This window comes from Morone saxatilis, unplaced genomic scaffold (genome assembly GCF_004916995.1).
Source record: "Morone saxatilis isolate NCDOM2014 unplaced genomic scaffold, NCSU_SB_2.0 Contig2, whole genome shotgun sequence".
In the NCBI taxonomy this organism is placed as follows: domain Eukaryota; kingdom Metazoa; phylum Chordata; class Actinopteri; family Moronidae; genus Morone; species Morone saxatilis.
The window spans coordinates 18,141,909-18,160,037 of NW_023339762.1; the positions used below are offsets into that span (position 1 = coordinate 18,141,909).

Consider the following 18,129-nt stretch of genomic DNA (forward strand, 5'->3'; position numbering starts at 1 on the left):
TGTCTGAACTGCCAGATGCAGAGAGCACTAGGAGCATCTGAGCCCACTGGACGTCCTATAGCAAAACCACAGCCATCCCTAAGCAAGGTTTTTAAACCTCCTGGCGCAGAGCAAAAGGATATACCTACATTAGTCCAGAAGGAGAAGTCTACAGAATCTACTGCAGTCAAAAAAGAGGTCACACCACCTCCACAGAAAAAAGAGACCGCCAAAGCTGAGTCTCCATTGCCAACTGCTGTCCAAAGGATGGATACAGCACAACAAGGTTCTATGCAAAAGACACAGGTCCCTTCAGGTACTGAACAAGGACAAGGCAAGGGTGTTGCTGGCCAGCAACAGCCTGTTGGAAAATCCCCACAGGTGCAGTCTTCTCAGACAACAAAGCCAGAAGTTAAGGCAGGCCTTGCAAAACAAGAAACTGGAAAACCACCACAACAGCCCTCGAAATCTGCAACCCCTCCTTCCAAATCTGTACCACCACCAGCTCAGGCTTCTAAACAGGAGTCGGGAGGCTTCTATGGCTTTGGTGGTCCTAAAACACAACCTGCTGCAGCAAAGTCTGCTGAGTCAGTGACTGGGAAGATGTTTGGTTTTGGTTCCTCTATCTTCAGCTCTGCATCTACATTTATTACCTCAGCTGTTCAAGATGAACTTAAAACTACACCACCTACTCCACGTAAGATGTCGGCTACACCCCATGTCTCTCCTAAACCTACACCTCCAGTTTCTCCTAAGATGTCTCCTGCAAAGGAGAACAAACCCCCTGCTGCCCAAAAATCTGAGCCACCTCAACAGTCTAAGCCTGCTTCATCAGCACAGGCCAAACTAGAGAAAACTCCATCAGAGCCTCCAAAATCTACAGAAGTGACCCAGGTTGCTCCTAAAGCAGGTCTGTCCACCTGTCCACTCTGTAAGGTCGAACTCAACATGGGCTCCAAGGATCCCAATTACAACACCTGCACTGAATGCAAGAACACTGTCTGCAATCTTTGTGGATTTAACCCCATGCCTCATACAGCAGTGGTAAGTGCAAAACAATTTAGTTTTACATATCATTTACGCATCAATTTGAAAGGACCAGTGTGTAGGATTTAGTGGCATCTTGTGGTGAAGGTGCAGATTGAAACCAACTCAAAAACGCTCAGCTTCCAAGCATGTAGCACTATTGTGGCCATGAATCTCACAAAAAATGTGGAAGGCACTATCTAGAGCAAGTTTTTGTTTTATCCATTCTGTGTTAGTGTAGAGACATGGCGGCCTCCGTAGAAGATTACTTTAGATAAAAATAGCTTATTCTAAGGTAACAAAAAAACACAACCAATCTTATTTTCAGGTGATTATAATAAAAACATACCTATGTATATTATAATCATTTTCTGCCAATAGATCCTCCTAAATGTTACACACTGGACACTGTTAGGTTAGGCTTTGACAAAAAACTGCCTATGATTTCCAACCATGAAATCACAGGAGTAATTATTATGACCAGAAATTATTTGCTGTACTAGACTGTAATGAGGGCATCAATTTTTAGTGTGCATATCTGATACTGAGCAGCAAAACTAGTAACTAGTAGCATATGTTTCAACATCATCTAGGGCTCAAGTAAAGCAAACATTTTTCTGTATTATATATCAGTCATATGTACCAAATAAATTCGCTTGACACTAATAAAATACAGAAGACAGAAAGCCTACAGTACACATTTTTATATAAAAAGTTGAGAGATATTGGAGATACGATTAATAGAGATTAAACACCAATGAAAATGCAGCTGAGGAGAAGTCTTAAGGTTTCATAGTATCTAATGTCTCATATGTTCATCACTGCTTTTGTTTATTACTAATGTCACCTCCACTTGGAGAAAGTAAATAACAATATTGCTGCTGGTATAGTTGGCTTTCAGTTGTATAGTTGTTATTTATTGAAGAGTACTAGTTCCTATATCATCAATATACTTGCAATTGTCCTTGCAGTTTATTGTTAATTCTTGCACAGCACACCTTATTTTGGGTTCATTTCAAAAGGCAATCCAGTTAATTTTAAGTACTTTTTTTTTACTTTATGGGATATTCTTCTGTAGTGTAAAGGGTGGACAAACTGGGAAATTGGCTGTCATACAGGCTTTTATTTCTTTTGAAAATGATGCACAAAATATGCTGAAATGTATGCTTTTGTTGATTTGATTTATTGACAAGGACCATGAATTACAAGTCTGGTGGAATAACACCGCATGAGAAAATATATGGAGAGCTTGTTTGAGTTGGTTCTTGGATTGTTGTTTTGAACAGAGGTCTGTGTGCTACTTAATGTAACCTATGCAAATATTTGACCTACTCTGAAAGGTTCTCAAACAAAATTTAAAACATACTAAAATATAGGCTACACGGTGGATGCTGTCCCTCCACTAGAGTGGCTGGAGTTATTACATAATGACTCATGAGAAGAGTGTTTCAGCAGACTGGTGCACTGAAAATATATTAAAGTGATTGAGGGTTGTGCAACAGCATTAGTGAGATGAGATCTGCTGCCATAGCAGACCAGGGACTAGGGAATCTCCATCCCCTGTGCGAGATCTGAGATGGCAAAGCCCTGTGATATGCCAATAAGCAGAGGTGAAACGGATTTAGTCCAACACAACACAGTGCAGTACATTAGAGCAGCAGACATTTCCTTTCAGGCCATCTGCTCTCTCACAGATCAGTGGCTCCATGTAAATCAAAAAGTTCCCCTTCATTTTATGTGGGTGGCAGTAGTACATGTGTGTACTATCTGCTTTGTGTCATACCCACACATGCAGGTCATTGTTGAATGTAAGCCTGTGTACCCTTGCCTTTTCATATCCTATTATGTTAGGTGCAGTAATACTTTCCTTTCTGAACAGCTCACATTTCCCTGTGAGGTTGGTCTGTTTTTCTGGCTAACAGTATTAACAGTTAAAGGCTTGAATAATTTATAAATGAGCTTTGTCAGACTCATCTATAGTCCTTTGGTGAGCTTTGTATTCTTCTTAGCTTTTTCAATCGCCAGTTGAAGGACTAGAACACTGCGGCATTTGAAAATGTGGGTGCAGTTCAATAATGTGCCATGTCAGTCATGTTAGTCATTCTAAATAAGTTCCTCTTTGAATTTAATTATTTCACAATGTGAGGTCCTATTAAACAGAAGACAACGTTGGTTACATTAAATCTAAAAAGACATGTAATAATGCCTTTGTTTAAATTTGAGCCTCTATTACTGTTTTTGGCACAAAAAAAGCATACTTTCTATGAATTCCAAGTATTTCTGGCTGATAGTTGTTTGTATGAGAATGGGGACAATGTTCTTGCATTCTTTAAACTCTCTGTAAACAGCAAAAGCAGTATATGTAGTGATTGAGTGAACTTATTTTTTTCACTTCTTTATATCTGCCTTCAATTTTGTTTTCTAGAGACAGATTGCCACACACTCAGCCCAAAAAGGCACATTATTACGGAGAAATAACACTGAAAGAGATGTGACTATTATGTAATTGACAGTTCTCACGTTTTTCATGGACACCAGAGAGGGGGAAGAGCCTAAGGGTAGAGGTTAGATGGGGGAAGGGACAAGCATGGATTATTGCTGCTGTGTGTACACTAACATTCATTCCTCTTAATAGCAGAGGAAAACAGAAATAGCTTGGCCTTAACACAACTGAATAGGATGAACTGCCTTATTGCTGCCCTGTGGCCTGCTTTATCCAAAAGGGTTTTGACTGCCAGTTCCCTATCATGAATGTTTGAGGTTTTTTAGTAGAAGGGCAGAAATATGAAAAGTACTTCTGAGGTTTGAAAGGAGAGGAAGCCACTTTAGGCAAAGTGAGTGCTAGGAGCAAGTCTATCCATTTATCCTTTTCCCATTCTGCCTCAGCTGATGTCGTCAAAAGCCTGGGAGTAACTGTTGCCTGATAAGTAGGACACACGTGTGTCATGTTTTGCCAGCTAAAGCTTTGTGTGTGACAGACGAGACGTTATGAATGATAGTTCCTCACTATTTTGTTCAGTGTTACCATGTGGCTATATCTTTAGCTTAAAGTAGATTTTTTAATTTGGTTTTACACTAAAAAGCAGTTTTCACCTCATAATTTGTCTTACAATATTAGCTTTTTTATAAATCCATTGGAGGACTTGTGACTATCAATCAAAAGTGAAAGCTACTGGCAAACAAAGCTTCCATGAGAGACTAACTCATGACAAGACAAGGCATTATCTCTGACACACAAGCCAGAAGAGTACCCTTAAACAGACAGTACCCTTAAGCACCTTTAAGTCTTTTCAGTCATTCCAAATTTTTAAAGTCTTCACACACTATGTGCAAGATGTTTTTTGCTGTATGCCAGAGAGCCACAGACTGTTGGCCCCATGATAAGGAGGAGCACCTAGTGACAGAGATAAAAATAGTCACTCTGAGGAGAGACCAAGCACAGCCTGGATCCTTAGTCTTTTTTCACAGCGTCTTTTAGATGGTACAATGAGGCTAGCAGTTCTAAAACTGAGTAGACTCATGCTTTGCACTCATGCTGCATTAGATGAAAAAAAGTAAAATCAACACGAAAAATAAAACCATTGTTGTATTTATTTATTGCCAGTGCTCTTAGTTGTTTTTCAGTACAGATTATTATATTACTCTATTTGCTTTTGAAAGAATGGAGTTTGTTTGACATTTTACAACATTTTGAGGGCTGCGACGCCTATCCATCAAGCTGCAATTATTTACATGAATGTCAGAAGAGGATCCATGGTGCTATCATGCTGTTGCTTTTTGTCAGAAAAGAAGGAATAGTACCTCACTCAAGAGGTCCTTTACGAAGAAGTTTGTTAATATACCTTATGGTGTCTTTGCTTTCTGTTAATGCCACACCCTGTCACTAGCTCTTCTTCGCTCCTTTGCACTTTGCCATCAAACGGAAGTTTGCTGATGCACCATTTGCCAGATTGCAAAAAGCAGAAGGTGTATTTCCTTGTCTTTAAAATGAAGCACTCTGCTTATTACAGATTAGTAGGTCAACATTCTCTATTATCAGAGGGCTTGATTTATGAGGAGTTCTGCTCTGTGGGGGCTGTTGAAAGCCAATTATATTAGCCAGCTACAGCTTTTGCCAAAGGCATCTGCCAGAAAATCAATAAGAAACTTACCAGCTCCAGTATCAACAGTAGGAAAGCACTGAAGAGAGGCTGGAAAATAGTGGTGTAGTTCACAGCCCAAAGGCCATTTCTTCAGTCTAGTTATCATAAAATGTAAATTTTAGGACCACTTGGATACCCAGTGTCTTATAAAAATGTGTGAGTATGTACAAATTATACAACTATTCAAATTACTGAACTGATTCATTAGTATGGAAATGTAAGAGCAACAGGCCTGTTAAGAGCAATTTGATAAATGTTTTGCATTTTACATTGGATTTGCAATGCCTTTATTGAATCACACATCTGTCGTAATCAACGCTGATAGTGGAAAGATTTGAATGAAAGCATAAAATATTTAGTTATTTGAAAAAGTCAAAGCTTGAAGGTAATTAGTGCCCAATCTGAATGGGTTCTTTTCCAAAGGTGTTGCATAAATGTAGAAAGTATTTTTTAATAGTGAGTGAAATGGGCAATTCTTTATAAAGCTCTGCAGATCCAGCTTAATGCAGCACGCCTGTGTGTCAAGAGCATAATTTCCTGACTGCTGTCATTGTGAAGGTCTGGTAATCCAGCTCACAGGCTAATCGTGGGGAGCAGCCTCTCCCACAGCTCTCTGCTTGGGGCTTCTGCTCTTTACTCATAGAACAGATTTAATTAGACAAAAGGATGATGGCGATTTTCCAAACCTTGTGGCTCTGATGCATGGCTCCAGAACTGCGTGGCTGTGAGCCGGTGACTGGTGCTGGAGGGGAATGTGATGTGATTAGGTCTTTTTGTTGACTGAGATTTTTTTTCAGTGTGATTTAGTATTAGCAGTTTAAATGAGTTATCCAATGCAAGGTTGCTGCAATGGTGATGTGTAAATATTGATCTTTGCTGATTTGTTTGGCATTAATTTGGCAAACAAAACCCAATGAAAAAGTGCAACCTTTGATTTGCATGCTTCTCATTGCTCTGTCCATCTGTTCTGCTGTTGGGGTGAAAAAGGTCAGTTATCATGCTGAGACCTAGACCTGTGTGACATCAGCACCTGGAGAGGTGTGAGGGCCGGGCCATATTTAGATTGCAGGAGAAAAGGAGAATACAGTAGCGCAGAAAAAAGACTCAGGAATGCAAGGCCATGGCTCAGCCATCTGTGAGCGCTGCTGTTTGATCTCTATCAGTCTTAGTTCATAACTCCTTTCAAGTTTGTCCTGTTAAAGGGAAACAGAAGCAGAATGGGGAATAAGCCACAATGTCGGATTTTAATGAGTTATGCAAATGTGTTTTTTGATAATGATACAGGCTTCTTAACAACCTGTGTATTGTTAATATGTGTTCATAATGTTCATAATTCATAATGCAATTATCTTCAGTGGATGAAAATTAGTTTAGGTTACTCTGCTATGATGCAGCTGATTGGTGGAATGACAATGTTAGACATAACTGTAGACATATGTTAGACATATTAAGAAAGTAAAAACCTACTGTTTCCATAACAGTCCCTTTTTACATACAAGTTACTTTCATAACTATAAAGACATCTGTGCATAGGAACTTCCTCTGATGAGGGAATTATGCTGGGTGTATGAGATTATCCGAAAAGTAGGAAGAGCTAGAGTTTGTAATTACTAATTTATCATTTGAATGGCCTCGGTAGTGACATCATTTTCCTGATTAGCATATGTATCTGACTGAAGCACATTGTTAGCTGTGGTTACATCCTGCAAGCATGACATAGGAGGAGAGGGAGAAGTGGAGGGGTGTGGGGGAATTGTATTGTTTCCAGATGTTTAAGACAGAATACCATGATTTACAGGTTTGTAATTTAACAAAAAAATAGATTAGCCTTTATAATCAACTCTATTTTATCATCTCTATTTACTCAAGAGGCAGTGATTTATGAGCTATTCTGTATTCTATATGGACTACAAAGTGTCATAAGTTACTGTTTGTCCAACATCAGTGAGGCTCAGTTTGCATCAGATCACATGACATTGAGTTTTAAATTATGTATTGGTTTATGATTATCAGCTTCATGTACTATGCTGATGAGGCTTTGTTTGTCAGTGTTAGGATTATCCTGAATGAACCACAACTGATTGAACAAAAGCATTTCAGTATCAATCAAACTAGACATATCAGTGTCAGTTTTGCTGCTGCCCACAGTCTCAGTGTAGAATGTGAGTTTATATTTTCAGCCATGCTCTTTTGTTCCCAAATACCTGCAAACTTAAAAATTAGACAATTGGAAGATTTAAACAATAATAATAACCCAAAAGAAAATTTAAATAAAGAAAAAATTACTTCAAGTGACAATTTTTTGCCAGTTCCCTTTAAATGTTCCCTCTAGCCTTGTATTTCTGTTTAGGAGTATGGTTACAACAGGTCTTAGCAGTGTCGTATTTTAGGATTGTTTATGGGAACAAAGATGAAATGTCCAGCAAAGCTGGTTTGTAAGAGCAGGCTTAAGCCAGGGTGCGACAGAGGGTAGATTACATCACTTACGAAAACTAAACTCAGCACATGAGCCTATAAACTGCGTTATTACGTCATTGCATCCTGAATTTGGAATAATCTCCAAGACAAAATGTGTGTGTTTAGAGACACATCTGTTTATAACATGCATGGACATTAGTGTGCACGTGTGGACACTAAGGTTGCATAATTAAGATGTATTAAATGTGTATAGGTTCTAATACTTAATATTATGGATAAAACAATTAAAACTTAATGGTTTCACAAACAGGATATGTGTGCGATGTAGTCTCCTCCTCTGTCCTGTGTATCAGAACTGCTCTCCCTGGCTCTGCAGAGGCAGGCGCATTGCTGTGATTTGGTCTGCTAGGTTGCTACAGACACACTGTTTCATCTATTGACAGCTTATGCCTTCCTCTCCTCCTTAACTGTCCATTAATGGAGCTTAGATGTGGTGAGAAATGTGTCTTCAGAGGATTACATTTACAAAGTAATAGCATTGTTTATAAAATATGATTAGTTCTTTTGCAAGGTAAGCATTTTTATTTCGGTCTTACAAGTGTTCTAGTGTAATAGCAGCGAGCATGTTAATATTAGGGACCACAAGCTTCTATTGAAAGTCTTATTTATGGTGAATATTTAAACTGTCCAGCAACGATAGTGTGGGGTGAAGAAGATCATTTATATTACTTTGAGTGCTATGGCATTACTCAGCATAAGAGACTGTGTTGTATTTTTACCATGTTCTTATCTATAACAAATCAAAGATGTCTTTAGTCATTGAAAATGTGAAAACGAATGCACTGTAACACACAATACCTCATTGCGATGTAAAAATGATGCAGTTAGTGTCTTTTTCAAAACTAATATTCCACATCCATATGATTTGCAGTCAAAGATCTACAGTAAATGTGACACTAAAACACATAATTGAAACCTATTACCTATTACAAATTTGATAACAGGTATTTTGATATTTAGACCAGACAGCAGACAACTAGATAGGAGTTTAAAAGGTTTTTTGTTGCTGTCTGTGTCTGTAGTCTTTGGACTGGATGTTGTGTAAGGTACTTACAAATTATGTTATGACTGTTATCAGTTCAGGGATAGTAAAAAGTAGCAGGTTACAAAAGCCCCAGCTGTGCTGATTACCTGTATAAATATGATTGTATGTTACTAGTTATCTGGTAGCTACTGATGACGAAGCATGGATGAAGCTGCTGATGCTAATCAGCTAATACAAGCATAACACAGTGCTCTGCCTCAATTAATGCAATGCTTCAGTTATCTTGCTGAACAAATACAAAGTATTTGATGTTTAATTAGCCTTATTAGCTCTTGTGAGTTGGGTTTGTGGATCAGCTTAATCTGGGATCATTTAGGTATGTTGGGTTCACTCAGGTCAAGTATAATAGGGCAATAAGCCCTGCTTTTCTTATCATCATATGAAAAACTACTTTAGGCCTATACTTTGAATTGAGATCTGATAAGAAATTGGCAAAATGCTGATTAGGCACCAATTAAATATATAACTCACAGTCTTCAATTGTATATGTGATATACCATAGGTAAAAACAAATAACTAATTGGGCCTGTAAGGCGTTTTTATGTTAATATTGGTTGCTATTGGTGTTTTCTATTTATATGTTGTGTTTGTTTTTTTACAGAAGGAATGGCTGTGTCTGAACTGCCAGACTCAAAGGGCTTTATTGGGACAGTTGGGAGACTCAGGAAAAATTCCCCAGCCTTCACCTGTATCTGCCAAGCCAGAGACCCAGTCCAACCAGGCAACCCAAAAGGCAGAGCCCAAAACTGCCCCTACAAAGGCAGAGCTCATCCCTATGGCCACAGAATCACAGCCCTCACCTGTCCCCATCAAGGCAGTACCAACTGCAAAGGCAAAGATGGAGCCTACATCTGTCAAGATGGGAACCACAGCCACAGCAGCTTCTGCACAAATTGAGCTTGAGACCACACTCACACCCACAACAGCAAAGGTTTCACCTGTTACAGCAGAAAAACAGCCTTTGGAAGCATCCACAGCTACTTCTGTTATACCTGCCATGGCCCCTGTGAAACATACAGAAGTAACACAAAAGGTTGAAGTGCCAAAGGCAGATATTCCCAAGACTTTAAAAGTGGGAGGTAAAGAAGAGGCAGTGGAATTGGAGTACAGTGTGTCAGAATTCCCCAAAACTGAAGAGTCTAAACCTGACCTTTCAACAGTCAAAGTTGAAGCAGGTGTCATAGCATCCGCCTTCCCAGTGACTAAGTCTACAGTTTCACTCACCTCCCCTATTGCTGCTGAGGTTGCTATGGCTAAGGTTGTTCCAGAGACTGAAACACAGCCAGAATGTCCTGTTTACGAGGAGATTATTAAGGAAGTACAGTCTGATGATCATATCAAACTTACAGAGCCAACACAATCTTTACAGCAAGTTAAGGTGCAACCAAAGTCACAAGAACCACCGCTGGTAATGGAAGTAGAGCCAGTCGTAGCAGCTGACAGCAAGGAGGTGGCTGATGAGCAGGTTAAAAAGATTATGGATGTCACTTCAACTACAGTGACACAACTAGTATCTACAGAGAACATCATCATAACAGTAAGAATGGCTTTGATTAAGAATAATGATTGTTTTGACAAATGTTCAATTTAACATTAGAAAAAAAAAATTAAATAAATATTGGCAGGCTATATATTAAATAACAAAGTAAACATGTAGCCATGGCCTATTTCCTTGCTGTGTTGAAATTAATGTTGCAAAACTGACAAACTATGTGCAGCCTGTGTTATGTCTCCTCTAGCAGTAGGGCTAAATGCTATCAAAAAATTGAAGTTGTGCACCATGCATTTATATCCATATGTATGTTGTATTTTAATCATTACTATCTTACTGATTTTTATTGCAGATTTATGTTAATGTGATTTTCATTATTTGCACATTTATCATTTCCTCACTCATCATTTGTTAGTCCCTCATTTTATCATATAATGGCATTATGGCTTACAGTGTGATGACACCAAAAACTAGTGATGGATAATAACTCTAACTGAACATATCTTATAAACTAGTTTCTTGTGTGTCTTCAATATTTTAACCACCATTACTTATTTTATATTGGCAAGACTTGGGTGAATGATCTTCCCACTGCAGTGGGACATCTGTAGAATTACTCTTAATAACATGCTACAGTTACAAGTAAAAGGTTAACATTTCTGTAATATCTAGTATATTTACTTTTATCTTGTTTTCTCACATTTTTAGGAGCAAGATGAAACCGAAAAAGAAGGAAAGGTCTCCCTATTTACTGGGGAGGTTAAACTGGAGAACATAGTTATCCCTGCGGCAGCTACTAAGCCTAAATCCAAAGTAGAAGAGCATGATGAAGAACAACCCCAAATTTTACCCATATCACAAGAACTGGAGGATGGGCAGGTGGTTAGTGATACAAATAAAAATGATATGGATACCCATCCATCCTTGCCATTAAAGGAGGAAGTCAACGCTGAGAGAAGGCGCCTAAGTTTCCAAGCAATGGATGAGAGCAGTGAAAGTGAGCTCACACCCTCACCCTCACCTAAAGTCCAGCAGAGAAAGCTAGAGGTGAGCAATGTTTCATCTAGCAGTGAGGACATCAAAACTGAAAGTGCTGATTCTTATATGGAAGATGAAGAGTTCATCCGCAGGCAGATACTGGGTATGGGGGATGAAGAAGAAATGTCTCTTTCAGAAGATGAAAAAGAAAAGGATCTGGCAAATGAGAAAGCAATCAAGGGGGCTGAGCTTGATAATTCTTCAGTGACAGCTAAATCACTGTCAAGAAAAAGTAGCACAGATAATGAAGACAGCCTAGCCAAGAACAAGGTCCTCCCAAAAACTGACACTGCAACTAATCAAGATGTTCCTGAAACACTGCCCAGTACTACTTTCAAGAAAGCTACTCTAGCCATGAGACAGAGACAAAGCACTGATGAGGAAGTAGAGAGCATTACAGAATCCCTGTCAAAGGGATCATCTAGTGTTCAGGCATCTAGCTTTACTCCAGGAGCTTCACCTACATCAGCTTCATCTCTGGAGGAGGACAGTGATAGCAGCCCCAGTCACAGGAAAATCAGTGGGGACAAACAGCATCGCAAAGCTAAGCACAGGCAGCCAACACAGCCTCTCCCTACCATTGAAGACTCCTCTGAGGATGAAAAGATGAGGGAGGAAGAGAAGATTAAGAAAGAGAAAGATGAACTTAGGGCCCATGACCGACCACTGTCTCCAGCTGAAGTACCTTCCTCCACTGAGGATCTGAGACAGGCCACTGTAATGGATGAAACCAGTAGAACGGCTGGCTCTGAGTACTCTGCAAGTATAGAATCAGAAAGAGAGGCTAGGCAAGCTCTGCATAGAGGACGTAAGCCTTCACCAACAGTGATACCATACATTTCTTCTGATCCATTTAAAGAAAAGGATACTGTGACAAAATTATTGAGGAGTGCTGAAGAAGCATATGAGGAAATTATTCAGAAGACAAAAGCTATTCCAGGGGAGAGTCCTCCTGATATAGAGCCACTCTATGGAGGAATGGCAATAGAGGACTATCTTTATGAATCCTTAGTTGAGGAACATGAAATTAAGATGAGTGAGTCTCAAGAGGAAGAACTGAAACAGGATACCAGTTCTGAATCTCTCAAAAAACTCAGGTCTCCAGAGGAGGTTTATGAGGAGATGATGCAGAAAAAGAGAGAATTGATGATGATAGAGCAAGAGTTTCAACAGGCCCAGACTGCCATGGAAACTTCCTCATCAGGGGCTTCATTCACTGGGGTTTCCTTGGATGCTGAGACCTGTGTGGTGACCATAGCCACAGAAGAGACCTCACTCTCTGAACAAATTGATACGCCTCCTACAGGGATAGAAACTTCCAGTGAATTGCCAGTGAAGAAAAAGAAACGTCCAGCTCCACCACGCCCCACTGAACCTCCAAAGCGCTCAGAGGTAACTGTTGCTCCCAGTACTCCTAGTGGATCTATAGGTTTTGTTAGGCCTATGGTTCCTCAAGATCCTGCACTCAGAAAGGCATTGTTCCCCATACCAGACCTCAAGATTACCCAGTGTTCATCTGGGGAGGAAGAGGATGACAGTCTTGCAGACGAGTATGGTGTTGGTATTTCCTCTGACATTACACCCAGTGATGACTCTGAGACTAAAGAAGATCAATCCATAAGCCCACCTTTATCTGAAACACCTGAGATGGAACCTATCTGTGTGGTCTGTGAAATTCCGGAGCCAAAACCTATTCCAACCCCAATATCTGCACCAGAGCTGACCACTACACCCTCCCCCGTATCACCATTGTCACCTCCAACTTCACCAGCCACTCCAGATTCCAGTTTGGCTTCTAATGCTACATCTTCATCCTCATTCCAGGCTCAAACACCTCTTTCATCAGATTCAACGCCACTGTCTACACCAACGCCTCCAACTTCATTTGTAACCCAATCACCCCCAGAGATCTTGCCACCATCACCTGCCACAACTGCATGCGTACAGTCGAGTGGGGGATTAATCTCTTATCCCACCCCAACCACAGTTATAGTTACAATTCCAGATGTGGTGTCTGATCCTGCCAAAGGTCAGACAACTGCCATAGTTCCAGTTAAGGCTTCTACAGCTGAAACCCCAACTCCAGCACGAGTGGAGACATCTACACTTGTACCTATTGTGGTTCAAATGCCAGACTTGGTTTCATCTCCGTCTCAGGTGCCTATTGAGGCTCCAGCTGTTATACAGGTCTCAGCACCGAGTCCAGCACCTGTTGTTGTTTCAGCTCAACCTACAGCCCTAGTATCAGCTACACCTGTAACAGTCTCCACTCCAGCTCCAACCCATGTTGTTTCTGCTTCTATGACTCTGGCTTCATGTCCTGGGCCAGTCATTGTCCAGATGCCTGACCTGGTTTCAACTACATCTCCAATGTCTGCACAAACCTCACTACCAGTATCAGCACTTGTCACTACCCCAGCTCAAGCCCAAGCCAAAGTGTTACACTCGGTCCCTGTGCAACCAGCCGTCCCATCTATGAGCCCAGTGGTAGGCCCAGCTCCTACTCAAACAGCCCAGGTTCCTGCACCAGCTCCAGCATCAACTACTATAGTCAAAAAGAAGGTTCCGCCCCCTCCTCCCCCTCGGTCTACTTCAGTATCATTACCTGAGCCTAATACAGAGCTGCCACTTGCAAGGCCTATTCAGCAGGTCACCACTACTGTGACCAGCACCGTAGCTATAGGAACCACAGTGTCTGGTCAGCCAATGCAGTCTGTAGTTGTGGATATACAGCCAAGAATGGAAGACATACAACCAGATAGTGTGGCCGTACCTCAAGTAGTGACCCCAACCAGACAAGGGCATGTAGTTATTATAGTGCCCAGTGTGGAAAACATATCTCTGCTTGGACAAACCCCACAAGATATAACTAGTGCAGGGCCAATTGCTTCCACTCCTTATCTGCCACAAGTTAGTCAAATAGCCAAACACCCTGCTTCAAATATACCCAGCACAGATTCAGCTTTGATAACCAGTGAGGTGTCAGTAGTCCCGGTGGCTTCAGCTCCACCACTTTCACCTAAACCTATGGCAGAGACAAAAGTGATAGACATAGTAGAAATACCTGTAGCAGATACACCTCTGCCACCTCCTACCACTGTCCCCAAACCAACTGGTTATCCAAAGCCACCAGTTTCAACTGCAGTGACAATTGCTACACCAACAGTTCCACAAGTTTTTGTTACAAGTGGTCCTAGTCAAACTACCAAACCTCCTCCACCTATACCACCTAAGCCTATATCAATTCCAGCAGGACTGGTTTTCAGCCACAAGCCAGGAGAGAGTGTCAAGCCACCTCCTCCTCCTGTGGTTCCCAAAGCTGCAACACTGCCTAGGACCAAAGAACCACCAAATGCTCTGTCACTTAGCCTTACACGACCTGTGGAGTCTAAGTTGGGTGCAACATCTCCTAAGTCACCTTTGTCTCCTAGATATGCAAAATGTTTGCAAACTTATGTTGTGATAACCCTTCCATCTGAGCCTGGCTCACCAACAGAGGGAATAACAGTCCAGGCACCTGTAAGACGAGGCTCCATTCCATCTGCAAAAGTGTCAGGGGTACGGACCACACCTTCAGAGCAAAAAACACCCACTGAGGCATTTTCAGCACTGGCTACAGTTAGGAGAGCCTCTGTCCCCACTGTAAGGCATCCACTTCCAACACCTGTATCTCCAAATGTGGCAGTAGAGCAAGTTACAGCTTCTGAGGAAGTAGTTGCTAAAATGCAAGCCAGGAGAGACTCTCTGCCTTCTGTAGTGCAACCACCACCATATGTGGCTGATGCTATCACACTGTCATCAGGTCAGGACACTTCTATAAAGGTATATAGTGTACCTCCTCCAATTAAGAAACCATATGTGCAGCAGCAACAATCAATTACTCAGCCACTGCCACCACCTAAAGCAATGTCGGAGGTCATCACAGTGCCTCCAGAGACAAGGGTTCTTATTCAACCACTAACAGTCCAAGCCACAGCAAGAGCACAGTCTGTACCATCAGTTTCTCAGCATCCAAACATAGCCACACAGATCATAACAGTTTTACCAGAGATGTCAACTGAGGTACTAGTTCATCAGGCCCCAATAACAACTGTACCTGTGCAGCCACAGCCTCTGACGGATGTTGTTTTGTCAGTGCAGCCTGAGGTACCTTTAGATATACTATTTCCCCAAAATAGACAAGCTGCATTCCCCTCAACTGATTTTTATCCATATGTTGCAACACAGATAGAAATGGTTCAAAAAGAGCAGGATATACCTACTGATGTCATTGTCACTGAGGCAGTTACAATAAGATCACCGATACCAGGAGTTAGTCAGCAAATTCCTGTTCAGCAGCAACTTACAATAGTTGAAGCGTTGACTCACTCTACAGAGCAAGATTTGCCAACAGGTTTTAACAATACTTACACCACTGCTGAGCTCCCATCAGTACCACAAGAAGGTCTGCCTTTAGTGACAGGGCAGCTATCTACACAACAACCACTTCTTGTAGCTGAAGTCGTGACCTTTCCTACAAAGTTTGAATTACCTACAGAAGTCATTACAACAGACTCTGCTGTTAGAATGCCAGGAGTAGCAACAGTATTTCCAGTACCTCATCCTCTACCTGAAGTTACCTCAGCACCTGAAGTAGCTAAGTTAATGCAACTAACTACAGTTGCTAAGATGACAACTCCAACAACTGGTGAAGTAACACCATCACCTCTTGGGGTGGAAGTTCAACAAATGGTAGTACAGCCAGAACTACCTCAGGTCTATGGAGCAATTACATCAACAGTCATGTCACATTCAACACCACCACTCGAGGTCATATCGTTGCAGCCAGAACGTGAAACACCCACAGAGATTATGACAAAGGATGTTGATATAAGAAGAGTTTCAATGCAGCCTCAGGCAGCGGCTGGGATGCCAGTAGAAGTTATTACAGCTGAAGAAACCACCAGTAGGAGGAGAACATCTATATCTTCCATGGTACAGCAACCATACACCACAAGTGAGATATTTACTTATCCTGCAGAGTACGAAATGCCCACACAGGTGGTTACAACTGAGGCCTTTGCTTCCACCAGGAGAGAATCCAAAACCATGCAGCAACCATTACAGTTGGCACAGGTAGTAAACATGCCAGCTGAAAGAGATGTTTGTATTGATGGTCATGCTGTTCAGGTTCCCTATAGGAGAGGATCTATTCCTTCAACAGAACAAAGACCACAAGTATTACCTTGTTCATCAGAATATGATCATCCTCTGGAAATAATAACCACTGAAGCATACACCAGGAGAACTTCAATTCCCACTGCACTGGACATTCCACAGGGTGTATCTGTGGCTCCAGTCACCATCACTAAAATTCAGCAAGAATCTATTGAGAGCCAAGAAATTCGAGGACCAGAAAAGGTTGTCTCGAGTATGAGTCACATGTATTCTTCCTCAATTTCCACTTCAGGCCAGCCTCCTGAAAACCTGCCTAGCCTGGTCACCCAGGTGGTCACTACTGAGGTCCAGAGGACCACTGTTTCTGTTGTCCATGAAAGACTTCCTCAGATCCCCCAACCCAGTGTGGCAATCACTATACAACCAGACGTAGCTAAAGTTCAAACTCTACCAAAACAGAATGGGAAAATAATCTACCCTGGTGATGTTATCGATTTACGTACCATGAAGGTTGGCGTAAAGATGACTGAACAAGGCATGGATCTGACACCGCCTGAGTCATGTCGACAGTCTTTTTCAAGTGACACTAGTGGGCGTCAAATCACAGCAGTGCAACCTGAGATTGTAAATCTTAGTGCAGAGATCACCCCTGCAACCACACTGTCTGTTGTCACTGACAGCATCACAATAGTCACATGCACAGCCACCATTGCCTCATATAACAACACTCCAGCAGAGAAACCGCTTGATTTGCAGGGCCCTGTTACATCATTGCCTCTGCCTCTCACTACATACAAACCATTTGAACCGCTAGCACAGATTGTATACAGACCTGTGAACTCCCAAGCTGTAGTCAGTGCTATAGCATCTACAGCTCAAGACATACCCATTAATCTTTCATTTGGAGTCTCCACAGGAGGCAAACAGGCAATTACTGCAGGCCCAGCAGCTATCAGCAATGGATATCCTGTCCTTTCTCTGGAGGCCACAGGGGCCATGGATCTTTCAAACTATAGACCAATGAGAGCTATGGTAGCTTTGTCTGGCACAAGCCCAGGGGTAGTGACCACTGTTGTAGAGGATGATGGGATTCCAGTTGACCTTACAGCTGGTAGGAGGAGTGTGTGCTGTGATGTCATTTACAAGCTACCATTCACAGGAAGCTGCAGAACACAGCCTCCGGTTACAACCCAACCTGACAACCGTTTTGGCTATAGAGATGATCACTACCAATATGACAATGCTGGACTGTATGGTGTTAAAGGCATGCATGGTATACAAGCCTCAATGTCGGAAACCAACCTGACAGAGGCAGGACTGTTCCCCTATGATCCCAAGAATGACTATGACTATCTCAGTGGATCTTCAGATGGCGCCATAGACCTTACTGCTGCCAAACTTTCTGCTGGTAAGTATGGGGGTATTTCTCCTAAGTTTGCAGTTTTTTTTATTACCATCCTCTATGCTTACTTAACGGGCTTGCATTTGATTGATTTAAATAGATTTGAATCGTTGTACCTTTACTGTGCCAAGTCCTATAATTTGCTTACTGAAGACATGTTGTTGTTTTTCCTTTAAGTTTATTAATTCATGCTTTTCTTTAATTGTTTAATTTAACTTGCTGTTTAATATGCATACATGTATTTCTTTTTTCTTTTGTCTTCATACAGATGCATGTGTTTGCCTGCGTGTGATCCCTCAATATTTTGGTTTTGCATCTTGCTAACCAAAATGACTGCAGTTATGCATGTGCAGTGGGAGTCCTTTCAAAT

General features: G+C 41.4%; 2 protein-coding genes across 2 annotated transcripts in view; both read left to right on the forward strand.

Moving 5' to 3' along the window:
* The first annotated feature begins 10 nt into the window (after window positions 1–10).
* LOC118330392 (protein piccolo-like) lies at window positions 11–10,415 on the forward strand. The gene is made up of 3 exons (XM_035664890.1): window positions 11–1,023; window positions 9,272–10,207; window positions 10,410–10,415. The coding sequence occupies exons 1-3, from the start codon at window positions 16–18 to the stop codon at window positions 10,413–10,415; spliced, it is 1,950 nt and encodes a 649-aa protein (XP_035520783.1). The 5' UTR covers window positions 11–15.
* Window positions 10,416–10,876: 461 nt separating this feature from the next.
* Window positions 10,877–18,129, forward strand: part of pclob (piccolo presynaptic cytomatrix protein b) — a gene marked incomplete in the record, with an annotated part of 33,841 nt that continues 26,588 nt past the window's right edge. Inside the window, 1 exon segment of the mRNA XM_035665119.1 lies at window positions 10,877–17,765. Coding sequence (XP_035521012.1) covers window positions 11,069–17,765 — 6,697 coding nt within the window.

Coding starts and splice junctions, on each gene's coding strand:
- LOC118330392 (XM_035664890.1), top strand. CDS start 16: ATGCAGAGAGCACTAGGAGCATCTGAGCCCACTGGACGTCCTATAGCA. Junction 1,024..9,271: donor CCATGCCTCATACAGCAGTG/GTAAGTGCAAAA, acceptor GTTTTTTTACAG/AAGGAATGGCTGTGTCTGAA.